This window comes from Capricornis sumatraensis, chromosome 16 (genome assembly GCF_032405125.1).
Source record: "Capricornis sumatraensis isolate serow.1 chromosome 16, serow.2, whole genome shotgun sequence".
NCBI classification, from domain to species: domain Eukaryota; kingdom Metazoa; phylum Chordata; class Mammalia; order Artiodactyla; family Bovidae; genus Capricornis; species Capricornis sumatraensis.
Genome location: NC_091084.1, coordinates 80,282,001 through 80,301,310, shown reverse-complemented (window position 1 = coordinate 80,301,310; position 19,310 = coordinate 80,282,001). Strand labels below are relative to the sequence as shown.

General features: G+C 39.0%; 1 protein-coding gene and 1 pseudogene across 1 annotated transcript; both read right to left on the bottom strand.

The window, feature by feature from the left end:
• Positions 1–4,758: 4,758 nt before the first annotated feature.
• LOC138092285 (putative olfactory receptor 5AK3) lies at positions 4,759–7,299 on the bottom strand (annotated as a pseudogene).
• Positions 7,300–11,759: 4,460 nt separating this feature from the next.
• On the bottom strand, positions 11,760–12,707 carry LOC138093048 (putative olfactory receptor 5AK3). Its single transcript, XM_068989136.1, has one exon. The coding sequence runs from the start codon at positions 12,705–12,707 to the stop codon at positions 11,760–11,762; it is 948 nt and encodes a 315-aa protein (XP_068845237.1).
• Positions 12,708–19,310: the final 6,603 nt, after the last annotated feature.

Below are 19,310 nucleotides of genomic sequence, written 5' to 3'. Positions count from 1 at the left end.
AATTGCATTCAGGTCTAGAAAACTGACCTTAATCAGGTTTGTCACCATAATCAGCAAAAAACGTGGCTACATGAAAAAAGAAATCCAATGGTAACATAAGCTTAAGGGCTGCTGTTGCAGCTGCTCAGTCTCTTCAGTCGTGTCCGACTCTGTGCGACATCTAACGGGACAAATAATATTTAGCTCAGTGGTTAAGAAACCGCATGCCGATGCAGGAGACACAGGTTCAGTCCTTGGTTTGGGAAAATCTCCTGGAGAAGGGAATGGCAACCGAGTCCAGTATTCCTGCCTGGAGAACCCCATGAACAGAGCAGCCTCATGGGCTAGTCAGTGGGCTGCAAAGAGTCCCACATGACTGAGCGACTAACACTTTCAATTCACTTTCACTCTTATATTACCACTTTGAGCATTTTTTTTAAATTTGGAGAAAACAATGACTCTTGACCCCTTCTTCCATTTTTTCCCCTAAAAACCGGATATATTAAAAAAAAACTCAGCCCTGGATAATAGCATCCTTTCTTCCAATTATACTTTGCGCCATTAAAATATTTCAGTTAACAATCGTGGAATAAGAGATTTTGAGTAGTGTTTGGTTATGAGGTTGCTAAGGTTAAACCTTTAATCAGTGAAAGAAGAAAGCTCGATTTAGTCAGTCTATAGCTTCTTGATTAAGACGTGGCTTCTAAAAGTTGAAGAAATTAAGGAAATGCCTTGTTCCCTAGTTCATCTAGAAAAGAATATAGCCCCACTGACACTTGATCTGGAGATTTCTTTTGAATTGCTGGCTTCCAGGACTCTAATACATTTGTGTTGTTTTTAGTTCAGTCGCTCAGTCATGTCCAAGTCTTTGTGACCCCATGGACTGCAGCATGCCAGGCCTCCCTGTCCATTACCAACTCCTGGAGCTTGCTCAAGCTCATGTCCATCAAGTCGGTGATGCCATCCAACCATCTCACCCTCTGTTGTCCCCTTCTCCTCCCACCTTCAATCCTTCCCAGCATCAGGGTCTTTTCCAATGAGTCAGTTCTTCGCATCAGGTGGCCAAAGTACTGGAGTTTCAGCTTCAGCATCAGTCCTTGCAATGAATGTTCAGGACTGATTTCCTTTAGGATGGAGTGGTTGGATCTCCTTGCAGTCCAAGGGACTCTCAAGAGTTTTTCCGACACCACAGTTCAAAAGCATCAATTCTTCAGCGTTCAGCTTTCCTTATGGTCCAGCTCTCACATCCGTACATGACTATTGGAAAAACCATAGCTTAGACTTTGTGTTGTGTTTAAGCCACTAAAATTATGGTAATTTGTTGTAGCAGTGACAGAAAAATAATATACCCCTAATGGTAATATTTTGCAAAACTGTAATAAAATATCACAACCAGATTATCGACATTGATGCATTCCACTGATTTTATCCAGATATCCCCAATCTGCCCCATACCTATTTGCGTGTATGTGTTTGTAATAATTTCTAAAAAATTTTATGATCCATAGTGATCCTGTACTCTCCATCACAGTCAAGACACTAAACAGTACAAACAAGAATCCCATGTGTTCCTTTACAGCACGACCTAACCTCACCCTACCCCTTCTTCACTCATTCCTAACCCTGGTAACCCATTAATCTGTCCTTGATTACTACATTTTTGTCATTTCAAATATGCTATATAACTTGAACTACACAGCGTACAACTCTGTGGTTTGGCTTTTTCACTCAGTATAATTCCCTGGAAATTAATCGAAGTTGTGTGTACCAAGCTTTCATTCGCTTTTATTTTTGAGTGATTTCACTTTTTAGGAGGGCATCCCCTTGATGACGGAGCTTTAGGCTTCTGCTTCATGAACACGTGCTTAGTCTTCATCCCGTTTTGACCTCTAGCTACCCTTCCAGGTGGTTCTCTCAAGTTCCCAGGCTGCTATGCTAGGCTGGGAATAAGTCCTGGTTCCATTCCTCCAACTGCTTTGGAAAGAAGGTGAACAGGTCAATTATAGTATTATTTTCTTTCTTTTGAGTGATCTTGGTGCTCCTAAATCTCTTGCTAGAGACTATCCGATTCAATTATGGGTGTCCCATGATTCTATACTAGTAAGTGTTTAAAATTGTATGAAAATATATAAATGAATGCACAAAATACTGATTTATTTAAGAGTGGGGTTTATATTTTCTACTTCCCTCAGTCTAGTCTCGAACCACCCCGCCTAAAGTATAAAGCTCATGTTTATGAAAAATACATGGTTATGCAACATCAGACCATTACTGGTCTATGTAATGCCAGAAAGGAAGGCTCTCTCTTGGACAAGGGCTAATGGCTGCTAACTGTTCGTATGTCAGAACTGACATCAACTTCAGAGATTTTGCTGCTTTTGTTTATTTGTCATGGAGTTTGTTTCCTTTTGGGATTTCTTTCACCTCTATTGAGAGCAGAGCACTGTGTGACTCTGTATTTTGAGTGTTACTTCATATTTGGCCACATAAACTTAAACAGGTGCACTAAATTTTTCTTTGCTTTATCATCTCCCTCCTACCAGCTTCATTGAGATATAACTGACAAAATTTGTATTCATTTAAGGTATATAATTTGCATTTGGATATAGGTTGTGACATGATCACAATAATTAAGCTCATTAATAGATTTATCACTCACATATTTCTTTTCTTTTTTTTTTCTTTCATTCCTTCCTCTTTCTCCCTTCTTCCCTCACTCCTTCTTTCCCTCTTTCCTTCCTGTGGTGACAATGCTTAAAATCTTTTCTCTAAGCAACTTTCAAGTATATGGTACTGTATTTTATCTATAGTCAAAACTCTGTGCATTAATCTCCAATTTTCCCTCCAAGATCTCAGCACACCCTCTGTCTGTGTTCCATGATTCTCAGTTGCTGTCTCTGGCCTTTGAAGATACATGGGCCTGCCGTGGAGAGAAGGTTGCTTCCTTGATAGACAAACTCTTTGCTGGGCAGATTCTGGTTCTGCTCCCCTGACTTCATGTTACCATTACTCTTTTCTTAGAATTTAGGAAGGAGAGTGTATTTGAAAAGATATATTTTCTTTTTCTTTTTTGCCCAATAATTCTTGTGTTATTTAATAGTAAGTACATTTTTTCTGGCCAGTTCATTAGACTGGCTGGTATTATTTTGTGTGAAACCTGCTCTTTTATCTAGCTAACATGGCATCTTTAGAGTCATCTGAGGGTTTTGATCACTTAACCTGAATCTATCTACTAAAGCTCTTTTTTTTTTTTTGCCAAGAGTCTGTCTTCCTGATTTAGAGCACTCTTGGCCTTTTCATTTTTTCTCATTTAAATAAATGAATGATTACTGTCATTTTAGATCTATCTACATTCCAGGTTTTCTATTGCTATGGAGTAAGATATAAAAAGACATTTGCTCTTTGGAAAGAAAGCTATGAGAAAGCTAGATAGCATATCAAAAAGCAGAGACATCACTTTGCTGACAAAGTTCCATACGTTCAAAGCTATGGTTTTTCTAGTAGTCAGGTATGGATGTGAGAGCTGGACTATAAAGAAGGCTGAGCGCTGAAGAATTGATGCTTTCGAACTGTTATGCTGGAGAAGAGTCTTGAGAGTCCCTTGGACTGCAAGGAGATCGAATCAATCAATCCTTTAGAAAATCAACCCTGAGTATTGGAAGGACTGATGCTGAAACTGAAACTGAGGCTCCAATACTTTGGCTACCTGATGGGAGGAGCCGACTCACTGGAAGAGATCCTGATGCTGGGCGCGATTGAGGGCAGGAGGAGGTAAAGGACAGGAAGCATGGCGTGCTGCAGTCCATGTGGTGGCAAAGAGTCAGACACAACTAAGCAACTGAAGAAAAACCACAGTAATAGTCTGAGTGATAAGGCACTTTTCAAAGGAGTACATTTATTTTGCATTTCAGGTTATGCAATAATTGGGATAGAACCAATGAGAAGTCTCCATGTAGACAATTTAGGGAATGTGTTTAAATGAATAGGAAATTATGAACCTCAATTTTAATATTGATTGAGCTTCCCAGGTAGCACAGGGGTAAAGAATCTGCCGGCTAATGCAGGAGACACAACAGACACAGGTTTGATCCCTGGGTTGTGAAGATCCCCTAGAATAGGAAAAGGCAACCTCATCCAGTATTCCTGTCTGGAAAGTTTCATGGACAGAGGAGTCTGGCAGGATGCAGTCCATGGGCCCTCAAAGAATTGGGCACAACTAAGCACTTAGCAGCACAAATGCAAAGCTGGGGTTTTCTACTCTTTAAGATTATATCTGAACTATATTTGAAATAACTATGTACTTTGTCAAGTCTACACACTTTATATCTTGTAATCTCAAAATAAGAGATCATATTATAAAAAGCCCCTTTTCATGGGTAGTATGGGATATGGTCCTCAAACTAAAACCAAGGGAAAATAAGCCCTATAATATGCTGCTGAATTTCCTGCATTCAAAGAAATTGTCTCCTGGAGGTAGCATTGGGGCTTCCCTGGTTGCTCAGTCAGCAAAGAATCTGCTTGCAGTGTAGGATGCCCGGGTTCAATCCCTGGGTCGAGAAGATCCCCTGGTAAAGGAAATGGCAACCCACTCCAGTATTCTTGACTAGAAAATCCTATGGACAGAAGGAACCTGGTGGGATACAGTCCATGGGGTCGCAAGAGTTGGACATGACTTAGCAACTAAACCACAACCACAACCAAGATGTGAAGAAGTTGTCTAGTTCAGAAATATTAAATAGTAGTCAAACAGCTATACTGGATGCTCTGATGTACTGAATTTTAACAGTTTGGATCCAATCTGAAAAAGAATTTTTTCCATATGACTTTTAGAGTGTCTTTTACCTCCTTATTTCTCAGGGGATTCAACATGGGAATCACAATGCCATAAAATACAGATGCCACTTTCCTCTTTTCATGGGAATTATGCAAATAAGACTGTAAGTACATGTAAGAGAGGGTTCCGTGGAAAATGGTGACTGCTGTCAGGCGGGAGGCACAGGTGGAGAAGGCTTTTTCCTTTCCTGCATTGGAAGAGATCTTCAGGATGGCGTCCAGGATAAATGTGTAGGAAATGATGATGGCCAACACAATGGATGTCAGATTAAATCCCACAAAGGCAAGAATCAGCATGATGTTGATGTCAGTGTTGGAGCAGGAGAGGGCAAGAACTGGAGGAATGTCACAGAAAAAGTGATTGATGGTATTAGCCTTGCAGAAGACCAGTGAAAATGTAAAACCTGTGTGCACAGATGCATTTAGGGAGCCCATGATGTATGAACCAGCTACCAGCTGGATGCAGACTCTTCGGGACATGACGGTGGGATAGCGAAGCGGGTTGCAGATGGCCACATAACGGTCCACTGCCACAGCAGCAAGGAGGTGACAGTCACCGGTTACACATGTTGTATAAACCAATAATTGTACGACACAGCCCTTGAATGAGATTGATTTATTTTCTATTATGAAGTTTTGCATCATCTCGGGAGTGACAGAAGAGGTAAAACAGATATCAACAAAAGCCAAATGCTGTAGGAGAAAGTACATGGGCGTTTGGAGTCTGGAATCTGTCTTGACAAGTAGGATCATTCCAATATTACCACCATGGAGGCCCCATAGATGACCAGAAACACAGTGAAGAGGAAATACTGAAACTCATGTTGGACACCAAATCCCCGAAGGAAGAATTCAGTCACTTCAGTGCTATTTCTCAGTGTTATGAGCACAAAGAGTCTAGAAAGGATCAAGAGAGAGACCAGAAAAAGAAAAGAAATGACTTGTTGAATAGAAAATGTCCTTAACACTTTATGTCACTTTGTAAAAATCATATTCTCATGGTAGTCACTCACAACAGGGTTTATTTATTTCCAAAATTTCTTTCAATATTTTAAAATAAGAAATCACCACATAAAAACAATATATTAGCCATAGATTCATTTTCAAAACAAAGAAGTTTTCACAGAAGAAGATTCACTTTTAATATTTGGACTCTAAGAAACATAGATTGACATACATTTCGCCAAACCAGCCAGTTTATTTTCTGTAGCCCAGTGCTGAACATAGATGAAGCCTCGGAAGCACTGAGAGTCAGCAGCGGTTAAGCACATTCACTTTGCTTAGGCAGTTTCTTCATAGCAGAAAGGCTTATGGCCATTCTTCATAGTAAGCTTTTAATCAGCAAAGACCTTCATCATAAATGAAACAAAGAATTTCATACAGAGACAACCCAAGCTTAAAACATACACCTGTGTCAGATGTGGGTGGTAGGACTTGTACTAGTTTCATTAGCCCTTGAAAAGTCTTTCCAATGTCATATCTATACTTGAATTCAGAGTGATGAAAGTCAAGTTGATATAGTAAATGCAATAATAATTATCCTATCAAGATTCTGATTAAGTGGACCCCTGATCGCTTCTAGGTTCCTCTAATAAGTACTTATATCCATGGGTGGCTGCTTCCTTAAAAGTGTTGCATTTCTATTCTTTTACACAAAATTATCCTGAGGAAGGAACTTGCACTAACTTATTTCTTCTTGGCCCTCGTTAAACACTGAATTAAAGATAATGATTTCTTATTCTTACAATGAAGTTATCCAACTGTGGTTATTTCTCAAATGGTTTCAGAGAATCTGAAGAGCCCATATCAACAAGAGGCTTAGTCTGCAACATTTTTAACACTGAAAGCATCTTCTTACTCACCATCTTTTTATGGAGGTATGTTGCCTGACTTAGAGTTATTTATAAGATGAGGTTATTTTACCCAGTATATATATGAAGTAAGAGGACTATCTGGCTTTTAAAGAATATCAGTTAAAGGGAAGTGCATGGTAAGGATAATGGTACAAAGATAATGGACCAAACATATACAGTCATGAATATCACAAAAATTTCGCTAGTTAAAAAGATACTCATTTCAGGAAATTGAGCTGGGATTAAAATGATAAATGGCTGAGAAAAACTATAGGTTGCTGAAAATGTACATAAATTGTGTTTAATTATTGCTCTATGAAACTATGGATACATGTTTAATATTTGTGTGTTAATTGCTCAGAAGTGTCTGACTCTTAGTGACCCCGTGGATTGTAGCCCACCAGGCTCCTCTGTCCATGGAATTCTCCAGGCAAGAATACTGGAGTGGGCAGCCTATTCCCTTCTCCACGGGATTGTCCTGAACCAGGGGTCGAACTCGGGTCTCTTGCATCGCAGGTGGATTCTTTACAGTTTGAGCCACCAGGGAAGCCCTTATCCTTACCGTGAACCTGAATTCTTCACAAGCCAGATGGTCCTCTTACTTCATATACGTATCAGGGGAAAGTACGCTCATCGTATCAGTAGCTCCAAGCCAAGCTATGTACCTCTCTACGTGAGGTGATTAGTAGAAATGTACATTTAGTGTCAGGAACGTTGCAAACTAACCTATGAAATGGTGGGAAACTGAGTGAGAGAAAACATCACTTCATAAACTTATAAATCTCTGCACTGTTTTTTAATTTAAAAAATGCTTTTTATTTTTATTATTTTTTTAATTTTTATTTTTACTTTATTTTACTTTACAATACTGTATTGGTTTTGCCATACATTGACATGAATCCAAAATTTTTTTTGTTTTAAAACAAAGATGACCATTTATATTTTATGGATTAACTGATTTGCTAAGCCTTAAGTCTACCATTTTATACTTTTTTATGTGTCTTATTTCTGGTTTTGTTTGTTTGTTTGTTTGTTTTTGCATTTCTGTGGGTCACTTGAATTTTTTAAAGAATGTCACATTTATTTATAGTGTTTTTTATCACAGACATTTATATAACATTTTTGTGGCTACTTGAGAGATTCTATGATGTGTATGCATAGCTGGTCTTACATTTTACCAGCTTGAGTGAAATGCTGTATATATTGAGAATCACATTAGTCAAAATTAAGCTTTTTAGTTCTACTGTCAAACATAGTTTAGACTTCTCAAGAAAAAGTCAACTTTATTTATTCATACTTTTCTATTTCCTTGGCTTTCTTCTTTCTTATTGTTATAAGATATACTATCTAAACCCCAACTAAAAGAAATAACTTGATTAGGTGCATAGATAAGAATGACACAGATACTTGGTGCCAGAAACCTACTTCACATAGAATGATATATGTATGTTTCAAAGAGAAGAAAAAAGATATACTTGTTCCAAAATCAGTCAAAAAATGAAAGACTGGCTATATTAATAGCAGATAAATAGACTTCACAGCATAGAAAATTACCAAAGATAGTGCGATAGTGTGTAATGATAAAAGGGTTAATCTACCAAAAAGCAACAGAAATCCTAAGGGTATGAGTATCAAAGAAGAGAGATGCACCATACATGATGCAAAAACTGATAGAACTGACGGGAAAAACAGACAAGCACAGTTATAGTTGGATACATTAGCATTCTTCTCAACACTTGGTGGAACAAACTGGACAGAAAACAATAAGAATATGAAAAAACCCAACAGCACCATCAAACAACTGGATTTAATAGAATTTACCAAACATGCCATCTAAAAGAGAATATAAATTTTTTATAGCACCAGCAGAATATATGTCAAGGTAGACCATGTCCTGAGCTATAAAAAAATCCTTTAAAGATTTAAAAGAATTGAAATCATGGTGTATCTTCCCTGAACGTGATGGTATCAAACATGGTAGCTTTATCTACTATCTTTGCAACTTCCAGTGAATGCATTTTTATTCAGAATGACAGTATAAAAAAGGAGAAAAAAATGTAAAGCCTGCTGCACAATGATGTGAGGTTCAAGTGAGAAAATTTATGTAAATTCATCAGCACGAGGACGAGTATTGAATTAGTGTACATCAAATGGCCATCATAACCCATGCAAAAATACACTATGGGCATAGAGTATGGATGCAGTGATTGATCAATGAATTGATTCATCCAATTATTTGTTCATTTGTGAGCTTTCTCAGGCAACACTCAGTGCAACTGACTTCCCTCACTCCATTTCCGTTACATCACCAGTGATGATGGGGTTCCTTCTGGCCTTAGGGCAAAACATGATGAACTTTGACTCTGACCATTCCACCTGCCACTCCCCGCGTGCAGTGCAGTGGGACGTAGCTCTTTCTGCAACTGGTGGAGGCTGACTGCCAAGGCTCTCTGTGGGGTTCCTTCCTGACTGGGAGTTTATAGCTGGGGTTTGAAGGATCACTACGTAGCCTCAGCTTCTAGAGGCTGTGGAAGAACCAGAAAAAACAACACTCATTAATTATTCTCTGCTGAATAAAAGTTCATATTTCCAGTGGGGAGAAAATGTAATTTTGTGTTATTGCCTTTAAGGAGTTATTGGTTTCACTGTTGAAAGAGTTCCCTGTTAGTAGCAAATTACCTTCCTGGTTCTCTCTTGCTTTCTCCCGCTGTTTTGTCTTTCTTCCCTGTTTTTTTTTCTTTCCTCTTCCCTCCGCCTTTCTCTCCCGGCGTTGTTTAGCCTCCATATGTTTGTATTTTTAATAGTTTTTTTAGTTGACATCGAATCTTTCCACACTGTGATCAGAAAAGATGCTTGAAGTGATTTCAATTTTTTTTGAATTTACCAAGGCTAGATTTGTGGCCCAGGATGTGATTTTTCCTGGAGAAGGTTTCGTGTGCACTTGAGAAAAAGGTGAAAATCTATATTTGGAGGTGAGATGTCCTATAGGTATCAATTAGGTCTAACTGGTCTATTGTATCATTTAAAGTTTGTGTTTTCTTGTTAATTTTCTGTTTAGTTGGTCTGTCCATAGGTGCGAGTGGGGTATTAAAGTCTCCCACTATTATTGTGTTATTGTTCATTTCCCCTTTCATGCTTGTTAGCATTTGTCTTACGTATGGCGGTGCTCCTATGTTGGGTGCATATGTATTTATTGTTGTTATATCTTCTTCTTGGATTGATCCCTTGATCATTATGTAGTGTCCTTCCTTGTCTCTTTTCACAGCCTTTACTTCAAAGTCTATTTTATCTGATATGAGTGTTACTACTCCTGCTTTCTTTTGGTCTCCATTTGTGTGAATTATCTTTTTCCACCCTTCACTTTCAGTCTGTATGTGTCCCTTGTTTTGAGGTGGGTCTCTTGTAGACAACATATAGAGGGGTCTTGTTTTTGTATCCATTCAGCCAGTCTTTGTCTTTTGGTTAGGGCATTCAACCCATTTACGTTTAAGGTAATTGTTGATAAGTATGATCCCATTGCCATTTACTTTGTTGTTTTGGGTTCAAGTTAATAAATCTTTTCTGTGTTTCCTGTCTAGAGAAGATCCTTTAGCATTTGTTGGAGAGCTGGTTTGGTGGTGCTGAATTCTCTCAGCTTTTGCTTGTCTGTAAAGCTTTCAATTTCTCCTTCATATTTGAATGAGCTCCTTGCTGGGTACAGTAATCTGGGCTGTAGGCTTTTCTCTTTCATCACTTTAAGTATGTCCTGCCATTCCCTTCTGGCCTGAAGTTTCTACTGAAAGATCAGCTGTTATCCTATGGGAATCCCCTTGTGTGTTATTTGCTGCTTTTCCCTTGCTGCTGTTAATATTAGCTCTTTGTTTTTGATCTTCATTAATTTGATTAATATGTGTCTTGGGGTGTTTCACCTTGGATTTATCCTGTTTGGGGCTTTCTAGTTTTCTTGGACTTGGGGGGCTATTTCCTTCCCCATTTTATGGAAGTTTTCAACTATTATCTCCTCAAGTATTTTCTCATGGCCTTTCTTTTTGTCTTCCTCTTCTGGGATTCCTATGATTTGAATGTTGGGGTGTTTAACATTATCCCAGAGGTCTCTGAGTTTGTCTTCATTTATTTTAATTCTTTTTCCCTTTTTCCTCTCTGATTCTTTTATTTCTACCATTCTATCTTCTACCTCACTTATCCTGTCTTCTGCCTCCGTTATTCTACTGTTGGTTCCCTCCAGAGTGCTTTTGATCTCAGTTATTGCATTATTCATTATATATTGACTCTTTTTTATTTCTTCTGGGTCCTTGTTACACCTTTCTTGCATCTCAATCCTTGTCTCCAGTTTATTTATCTGTAACTCCATTTTGTTTTCAAGATTTTCAATCATTTTTACCATCATTATTCTGAATTCTTTTTCAGGTAGACTCCCTATTTCCTCCTCTTTTGTTTGGTTTGGTGGGCATTTATCATGTTCCTTTACAATGCAGTACATTTATTTTACATTTCAGGTTTATGCAATAATTGAAACCGAACATATGAGGAGCCTCTTTGTAGACAATTTAGGGAACTTGTTTAAATGAATTGAAAACCATGAACTACAATTTTAATATTGATTATATACAAAATTGGGGTTTTCTCATCTTTAAGAATATATCTGAAATATATTTGAAATAACTATATACTTTGTGATGTCTATTCATACTTATATGTTAAATAATCTCAATAAAGTCCCTTTTCATGGGTAGTGTGGAACATGTTTCTCAAACTAAGTCCAAGGGAAAAGCAGAGATGAGATGAGATGAGATGTGATGATGATATGTTTCTATGAGACGTTACTATGTTGTATGCTAAGTTGCTCAGTCATGGTCAACTCTTTGTGACCCCTTGGATGGTATGTAGCCTGCCAGACTCCTCTGTCCATGGAATTCTCCAAGCAAGAATACTGGAATGGGTGGCCATTTCCTTCTCCAGTTACTATATTACTTTCATTCAAAGAAATTATCTGTTGAAGAAAGAAGCATTAGTTTAAGATGTGAGCATTTTCTCTATTTCAAAATTTTAAATACCATTTAAACATCTCTACTGGATGACTTGATGTACTGAATTTTACAATTTGGTCCAACCTAGAAGAATTTTTTTCCATATGACTTTTAGAGCTTCTTTAACCTCCTTATTTCTCAAACTGTAGATCAGGGGGTTCAACATGGGAATCACAATGCCATAAAACATGGAAGCCACTTTCATATTCTCCTGGGAATTATTAGAATGAGGTTGTAAGTACATGTAAGAGAGGGTTCCATAGAAAGTGGTGACTGCAGCCAGGTGGGAGGCACAGGTGGAGAAGGCTTTTTTCCTCCCGGTAGTAGAAGACATCTTCAGGATGGTAGTGATGATATTTCCATAGGAAAAGATGATAACCAACTCAGTAAATATTAAATTAAATCCCACAAAGACAGCAAGTAGCATGGTGTTGATGTCAATGTTGGAGCATGAAAGGGCAAGAATTGGAGGGACATCGCAGAAAAAGTGATTGATAGTATTACCCTTGCAAAAGACCAGTGAAAATGTAAAACCTGTGTGCACAGATGCATTTATGAAGCCCATGATGTATGAACCAGCTACCAACGGAATGCAGACTCTTCGGGACATGACTATGGGATAGTGAAGCGGACTACAGATGGCCACATACCGGTCCACCGCCATAGTAGCAAGGAGGTAGCAGTCACTGGTTGCAAATGTTGCATAAATCAATAACTGCATGACACAGCCCTTGAATGATATTAATTTGCTTCCTACTATGAAGTTTTGCAGCATCTTGGGAGTGATAGCGGAGGTATAACAGATATCAACAAAAGCTAAATGTTGTAGGAAAAAGTACATCGGTGTTTTGAGTCTGAAATCTGTCTTGATGAGAAGGATCATTCCAATATTACCCACCATGGAAGTCACATAGATGACCAGAAATACAGTGAAGAGGAAATACTGAAACTTATATTGTGCACCAAGTCCCAGAAGAAAGAATTCAGTCACTTCAGTGGTATTTCCTTCTGGCATGAGTAAAAAAGTCTAGAAAGGACCAAGATGAGGACCAAGAACAGACAGGAAATCTTTGTGATTTGTTGAGTAGTAAAAGGTCTTAACTCTTCATGTCACTTTGTAAAAAATAGATTTTTATGGCAATCACTCATAACAAGGTTTATTTCTTTCCAAATATTTCTTTCTATTTTCTTGATAAGAAACCACCACATAAAAGTAACGTGCAAGTCTTGGATTCCGTTTTGAAACAAAGAAGTTTTCACAGGAGCAGTTTCACGTCTAAAATCTGTGATTCTAGGAAACATAGATTAACATACATTTCAGATATCTAAAGTTTCATAAAGCAATAGTCAAACATAATTACATACATTTCAAGCAACCTATAGTTTTCCTCAGCCATTTATTTTTTAAACCTAGTTTTAGATCTTGAAATTAGTAGAATCTTAATTAGACAAAGAAATTTTTGAGATTTATTCATGACCATATATGTTTGAAGGCCTCAGAAAATCTGTACCACTATTCTTACCATGCACTTCCCTATACGTGATATTCTTCACAGGCCGGACAGTCCTCTCATTTCGTATATATATCAGGGTAAAGAAATCTCACTTTAAGTAACTCTAAGTCACCTATATACCTCCATAGTTGAGGTGGCTAGTAAGGGTGTGCTTTTAGTGTTAGGGACTTTTCTGGTGGCTCAGATGGTAAAGTGTCTGCCTACAATGTGGGAGACCCGGGTTCAATTCCGGGGTTGGGAAGATCTCCTGGAGAAGGAAATGGCAACCCACTCCAGTATTCTTGCCTGGAAAATCCCATGGATGGAAGAGCCTGGTGGGGTACAGTCCATGGGGTCGCAAAGAGTCAGACACGACTGAGCAACTTCATTTTCTTTAGTGTTAGGAATGTTACAGACTAAGCCTCCTGTTGACATGGGCTCCTCTGAAGCTCCCATATGGGTTTGCTGAACTCTTTTGAGAAGTCAGCCCAGTGCGATAACTTTGTTGTAAGGACAAGAAACTATTCTCTTCAATTCAATTTTTAGTGTAGGCTGAGAAGAGATAAGTTAGTGCAAGTTCCTCCCTCAGGTTAATCTGGTGTAAAATAGATGAAATGCAGCCCTTTTAAGAAGCATCCAACCATAGATACAAGTACTTATTAGAGGAAGCTAGAATAGCGCAGGTGTCCACTTAATCTAGAATCTTGATAAGATAATTACTATTGCGTTTACTATATCAACTTGACTTTCATCACTCTGAATTCAAGTGAAGCATAGATATGACATGAGGAAGACCCTTTTAAGAGCTGATGAAACTAGTGGGAGTCCCACCACTCTCATCTGACACAGAATGTGTATGCTAAGTTTGAGTTGTCTCAGGATGAAATTTTTTGTTTCATTTATGATGAAGGTCTTTGCTAATCAAATAACTACTATGAAGAAAGGCCAACTGCTTGAGCAATTGGGTGTGCTTAATCTCTGCTGGATCTCAGTGCTTCTGAGGATTCATTTTTGTTCAGCATTGGGCTGTGGAAAGGAAACTGACAGATTTGAACTTGAATTTTTATCCTACCAGTTAATAGAGACAAAGGATGTATCCCCCTTCAGTCTCAGTTCCTCTGAAACATGGGTAATCCCAGAACTACTTAGAAGTTAATGATATCCACTGAACCACCATTTACAAGAGCAAAAATTTGGAAATCAGGTTAACTAGCTCACCTCAGATTCATATGATGGATCAATACGCAGTCCAAAAAGGACTTTATATTTATCTCAGAGATAAATATACACTCATAAAAAAGTGTCCCTTTATATTATCAAGTGAGAAAAGCAAAGTGTAGAGTAATAGGTCGAGTTTATGACCTTTTAAAAACCAAACTTTCTCTCATGCTTTCATCTTCTTTATTTCTTTAGGCAAAAAGGTCAGGAAGAATACACAGCAAGCACTGAATAATAAGTTTCAGTGAAGTAAGCCAGAAAGAAAAACTCTTTAATTTATCCGTAGTTGTGGCATCGAATGAAAGAAAATCTCACTTAAACTTGTAAACTCGGCACTTTGCTTTCATTTTAAAGGGGAAATTCAGGACGTTAATTGTTTTATAAATAAAATGACTGTTTACATGCTATGGATTTACTGATTTGCTAATGCTGAAGTCTGGCATTTTATATTTCATTTTTCATTTCTGGTTTTGTTAATTTCCATATCTCTGGGCCACTTGAATTTTTTTGAGAATTCAATTTTGACTTATCTATAGCTTTTTTTTTTTTTAAATCACATATCACTGCATAACTTTTTTAGTGGCCACTCTAGAGATTCTATTGCATGTACACATAGCTGCAGTTACATTTTACCAGTTTGAGTGAAATGTGGAGTACACTGAGAACTATATTAGTCAGTGTTAAACTTTTTGCTTTTTAGCAAAAGCAAACATAATTTAGAAACCACAATAGAAAGTAAATTGTATTTAGCCATATTTGTGCTCTTTGCTGGCTCTCTCTTCTTTTTTGTTGTTACAAGATTTACTATTTAAACATGAAATTAAAGAAATAATTTGACAGGGTGGATGGAAAAGCATGACACAATTAACTGCTGCGTCCTCAAACCTGCTTCAAATGAAATGACATACGTACATTTTAAGGAAAAGAAAAATTATATACTTGTGAAAACATCAAACAAATGACAGGTTGGCTCATCTTCATCTGTTAATAGCAGATAAAGCAGACTTTGTGGCAGAGAAAGCTACCAAGAATAGCAAGAGACATCATGTAATGATAAATGGGTTAACCTGTCAAGAGGAAGTAGCAATCCTAAGGGTTTTGCTGTTCTTTAGTTGCTAAGACATGTCCAACTCTTTTGCAACCCCATGGACGATAGCCCACCAGACTCCTCTGTTCATGAGATTTCCCAGGCAAGAATACTGGAGTGAATATGGCCATTTTCTTCTCCAGGAGATATTCCAGACCCCGGGATTGAACATATGCCTCCTGCATTGTGGGTGGATTCTGTACCACTGAGCCACCAGGGAAGCCATCCTGAGTATGGGCTCCAAACAAGAGAGCTACCATATACATGATGTAAAAACTGTTAGAAATGAAGGGAGAAATAGACAGGTACATAATTATAGTTGGGTACTTCAACATTTTTCTTCCAATTCTTGGTAAAACTAGTCAGAAAGCAACAAGGATACAGAAAAACTCAATAACGACCCCAATTAACCAACTGAACGTAATAGACATTTACCAAACACTCCACCTAAAAGAGAATATACATTTTTTTCCAGCTCCAGAAGAATATATATGTCATTCAATTATTTGTTCATTTATATGCTTTCCCCGGCAATGCTCAGTCCAACTGAGTTCTCGCAGTCCACTTCCATTACATCAGTGGAAGTGAGGGGAATCCTTCTGGTCCTGGGGTAAAGCACAGTGAAGTTCTGGCCCCTTTAATTCTGCCACTTCCTGCACACACTAGGATGATACATGGCTGATGTTGAAAAATGGGATTACTTTGTTTAACTTACACCGATGCTGCTTCCAGATTCTCTTTCTGCAACTGGTGGAGACTGACTGCTCACCACGTCTCTCCATGTGGTTCCCTCCAATCTGGGAGCTTATAGCTGGGGCCTGAGGGATCTCTACTGGGTCCCTTGGGAACCTGCACTTCCAGGGCTGTGACAGAATTGAAATAAACAACATTGATTAGTTATTCTCTGCTGGATAAAAGTTCATATTTCCAGATGGGAGAAAATATAACTTTGTGTTACTGCCTTTTGGGACTTGGTTTCTTTGTTAAGAGCCCTGAGTGTTAGTTGCTCAGTCGTGCCTGGCTCTTTGTGACCCCATGGACTGCAGTCCACCAGGCTCCTCTCTCCATGGGATTTTCCAGGCAAGGATAATGGAGTGGGTTGCCATTTCCTTCTCCAGGGGATCTTCCCAACCCAGGGATCAAACCTGGGTCTCCTGCACTGCAGGCAGATTCTTTACCCACTGACCTATGAGGGAATCCCCATTGTTGACAAATTACTACACCTCCCTTCCTTTCTCTTTCTCTGTTTTTCTCTTCCTCCTTGTCTTCCTTCTCCTCCCTTCCCTTGTTTCCTTTCCTTCCTTCCTTTCTCCTGCCTGTCTCCTTGCCTTCCTTTTTTGGGGGGTGGTGGTGGTGATGAGGTGTAAAACAAGCCATCCAAATGGTTAAAAATGCAGATGTACCAAAGTGGATAGAATAAGACACAACTCCCCTCTATCCCTTGATTCCTAATCTCTAGTTTCCCTCCCTGGAGAACATCACTGTCCCAACTTCTTTATTCTTCCAGATTAGCCTTGTATTGCATTTGCAAACATACCAATATTATATTCTTTATTCCTCAGCCATGCAAATGACAGTGTATCACTCACATTTTTCAGTGGCCTGCAGTTCACATAATATTTCTGGGTGATCTACATGGAAAGGGAAATCTCACTTTTACCTTATTGCATAGTACTTCATGGAACAGCTGCATTGCTTAATATGTTTAACCAAACTCTCTCCCCTATTAGTAGATATTTAGATGGTTTTCAATCTTCCCTAAAAAAATATACAATACATATATTAGTGTGCATGTGTGAACTATGTCTCTAGGATTGAAAGATATTTAGGAGACGAACCTCCAAGTCAAAGGGCATGGACAGTATAAATGTTGATAGATATTGCCCAACTGCCCTTCAGAATAAGGTTCTGTCCATTTAAATCACGTCTAGCAAATCTAAAGTGGCTATTTCTGTATATCTTCTCTAACAAAATGCTAAGATATGTTATTAAACTTTGTCACTGTGATAAGTAAAGAGCAGTAGGATTTAGTTTTGTTTACAGTTTTCTACTACAAACCAGACTGAGCAACTTTTTCAATGTCCAAGAAAGATTAGTATCTCCTCTTCTGTGAGTTATCTGTTTACATATGCTGCCCTGTTAAAAATTTTTGATTTTACAATGATGTTTGGAGTCAAGAGCTCTTCCTTGTATAATCTTCAAATATTTATTTCTCAATATTAACATTTAATACTGCTGTTGTTCAGTTGCAGAGCCACATCTGACTCTTTGTGACCCCACAGACTGCCACATGCCAGGCCTCCCTGCCCCTCACCATCTCCCAGAACTCGCTGAAGTCCATGTCCTCTGAATCAGTGATGCCATCCAACCACCTCGTCCTCTGTTGCCCTCTTCTCTTTTTGCCTTCCACCTTTCCCAGCATCAGGGTCCTTCCCAGTGGGTCTGTGTCTGGTTCTGCCACTAGCTGTGATCTTGGGTGTGTTATTTACGTCTTGAGCCTTAACTTCCTCACTTGTAAAATGAGGACAATGAAAGTGCCTACTTCAGAAGGGTTGTGAAGGTTTAAATAAAATCAAGCTTGCAAAGCTCTTAACACTCATTAGCTAGTCTTTAAACCCTTGCCTTCAGACAATTTATAGTTTGAGACCATGGAAATGAGACTAACTTTAGAGACCAGCATTGAGAGGCAAATACTGTGAACAGGAAGTCAGTTCAGTTTAGTCGCTCAGTCATGTCCGACTCTTTGTGATCCCATGAACCGCAGCACACCAGGCCTCCTTGTCCATCACCAACTGGAAGAGCAGGGGGCAGTCCAGGAGGATTTCCTGTAAGAGTGAGGTGTGTGCGGAGCGCGTGGGAAGGTTGGGAAAGCAAATGGGACAACTTAAGGGGACTTGGAGGTGGGAATCAGATGGGTGTGCTTTTTGGACAGAGAGGAGTTCAGACTGCCCAGCAGGTAGGAAGAACTGCTAAGTGGTCCAGGAGACGGGGGATTGTTGTGCCAACTCTGGGAGGTCCAGTGAGAATCTCACAGGGCAGACACAGCCTGTGTTGGCAAGAGCCTCACAGTCCTAGAAAGTGCTCATGGGCTCTGATTAAAACTTGGATGGCCAGGGAAGCTGAAATGTTCTGCCTTTTTATCAAACCCCAATTGTACTTCTTGGGGCTGCTTAGTGGGTGGGTTTCATTGCCATGTCTCAGTTCTGTTTTACCAAGTGAGGAATCCTGTCCCCACCCTCTCTTCCCTGATCAGAAAAGCAACTGCAATAATTTTTCAGACATGAAAAAGCAGAGACATTACTTTGTCAACGAAGGTCTGTCTAGTCAAGGCTATGGTTTTTCCAGTAGTCATGTATGGATGTGAGAGTTGGACTATAAAGAAAGCGGAGTGCTGAAGAATTGATGCTTTTGGACTGTGGTGTTGGAGGACTCTTGAGGGTCCCTTGGACTGCAAGGAGATCCAACCAGTCTATCCTAAAGGAAATTAGTTCTGAATAGTCATTGGAAGGACTGATGCTGAAGCTGAAACTCCAATACTTTGGCCAACTGATGCAAAGAGCTGACTCATTGGAAAAGACCCTGATGCTGGGAAAGACTGAGGGCAGGAGGAGAAGGGGACGACAGAGGATGAGATGGCTAGATGGCATCACTGACTCGATGGACATGAGTTTGGGTGGACTCCAGGAGTTGGTGATGGACAGAGAAGGCTTTGAGTGCTGCGGTTCATGGGGTCGCAAAGAGTCGGACACTACTAAGTGACTGAACTGAAGTGAACTGAACTGACTTGTGGGAAGACTGGTGATAACGTAACCCCTGCCCA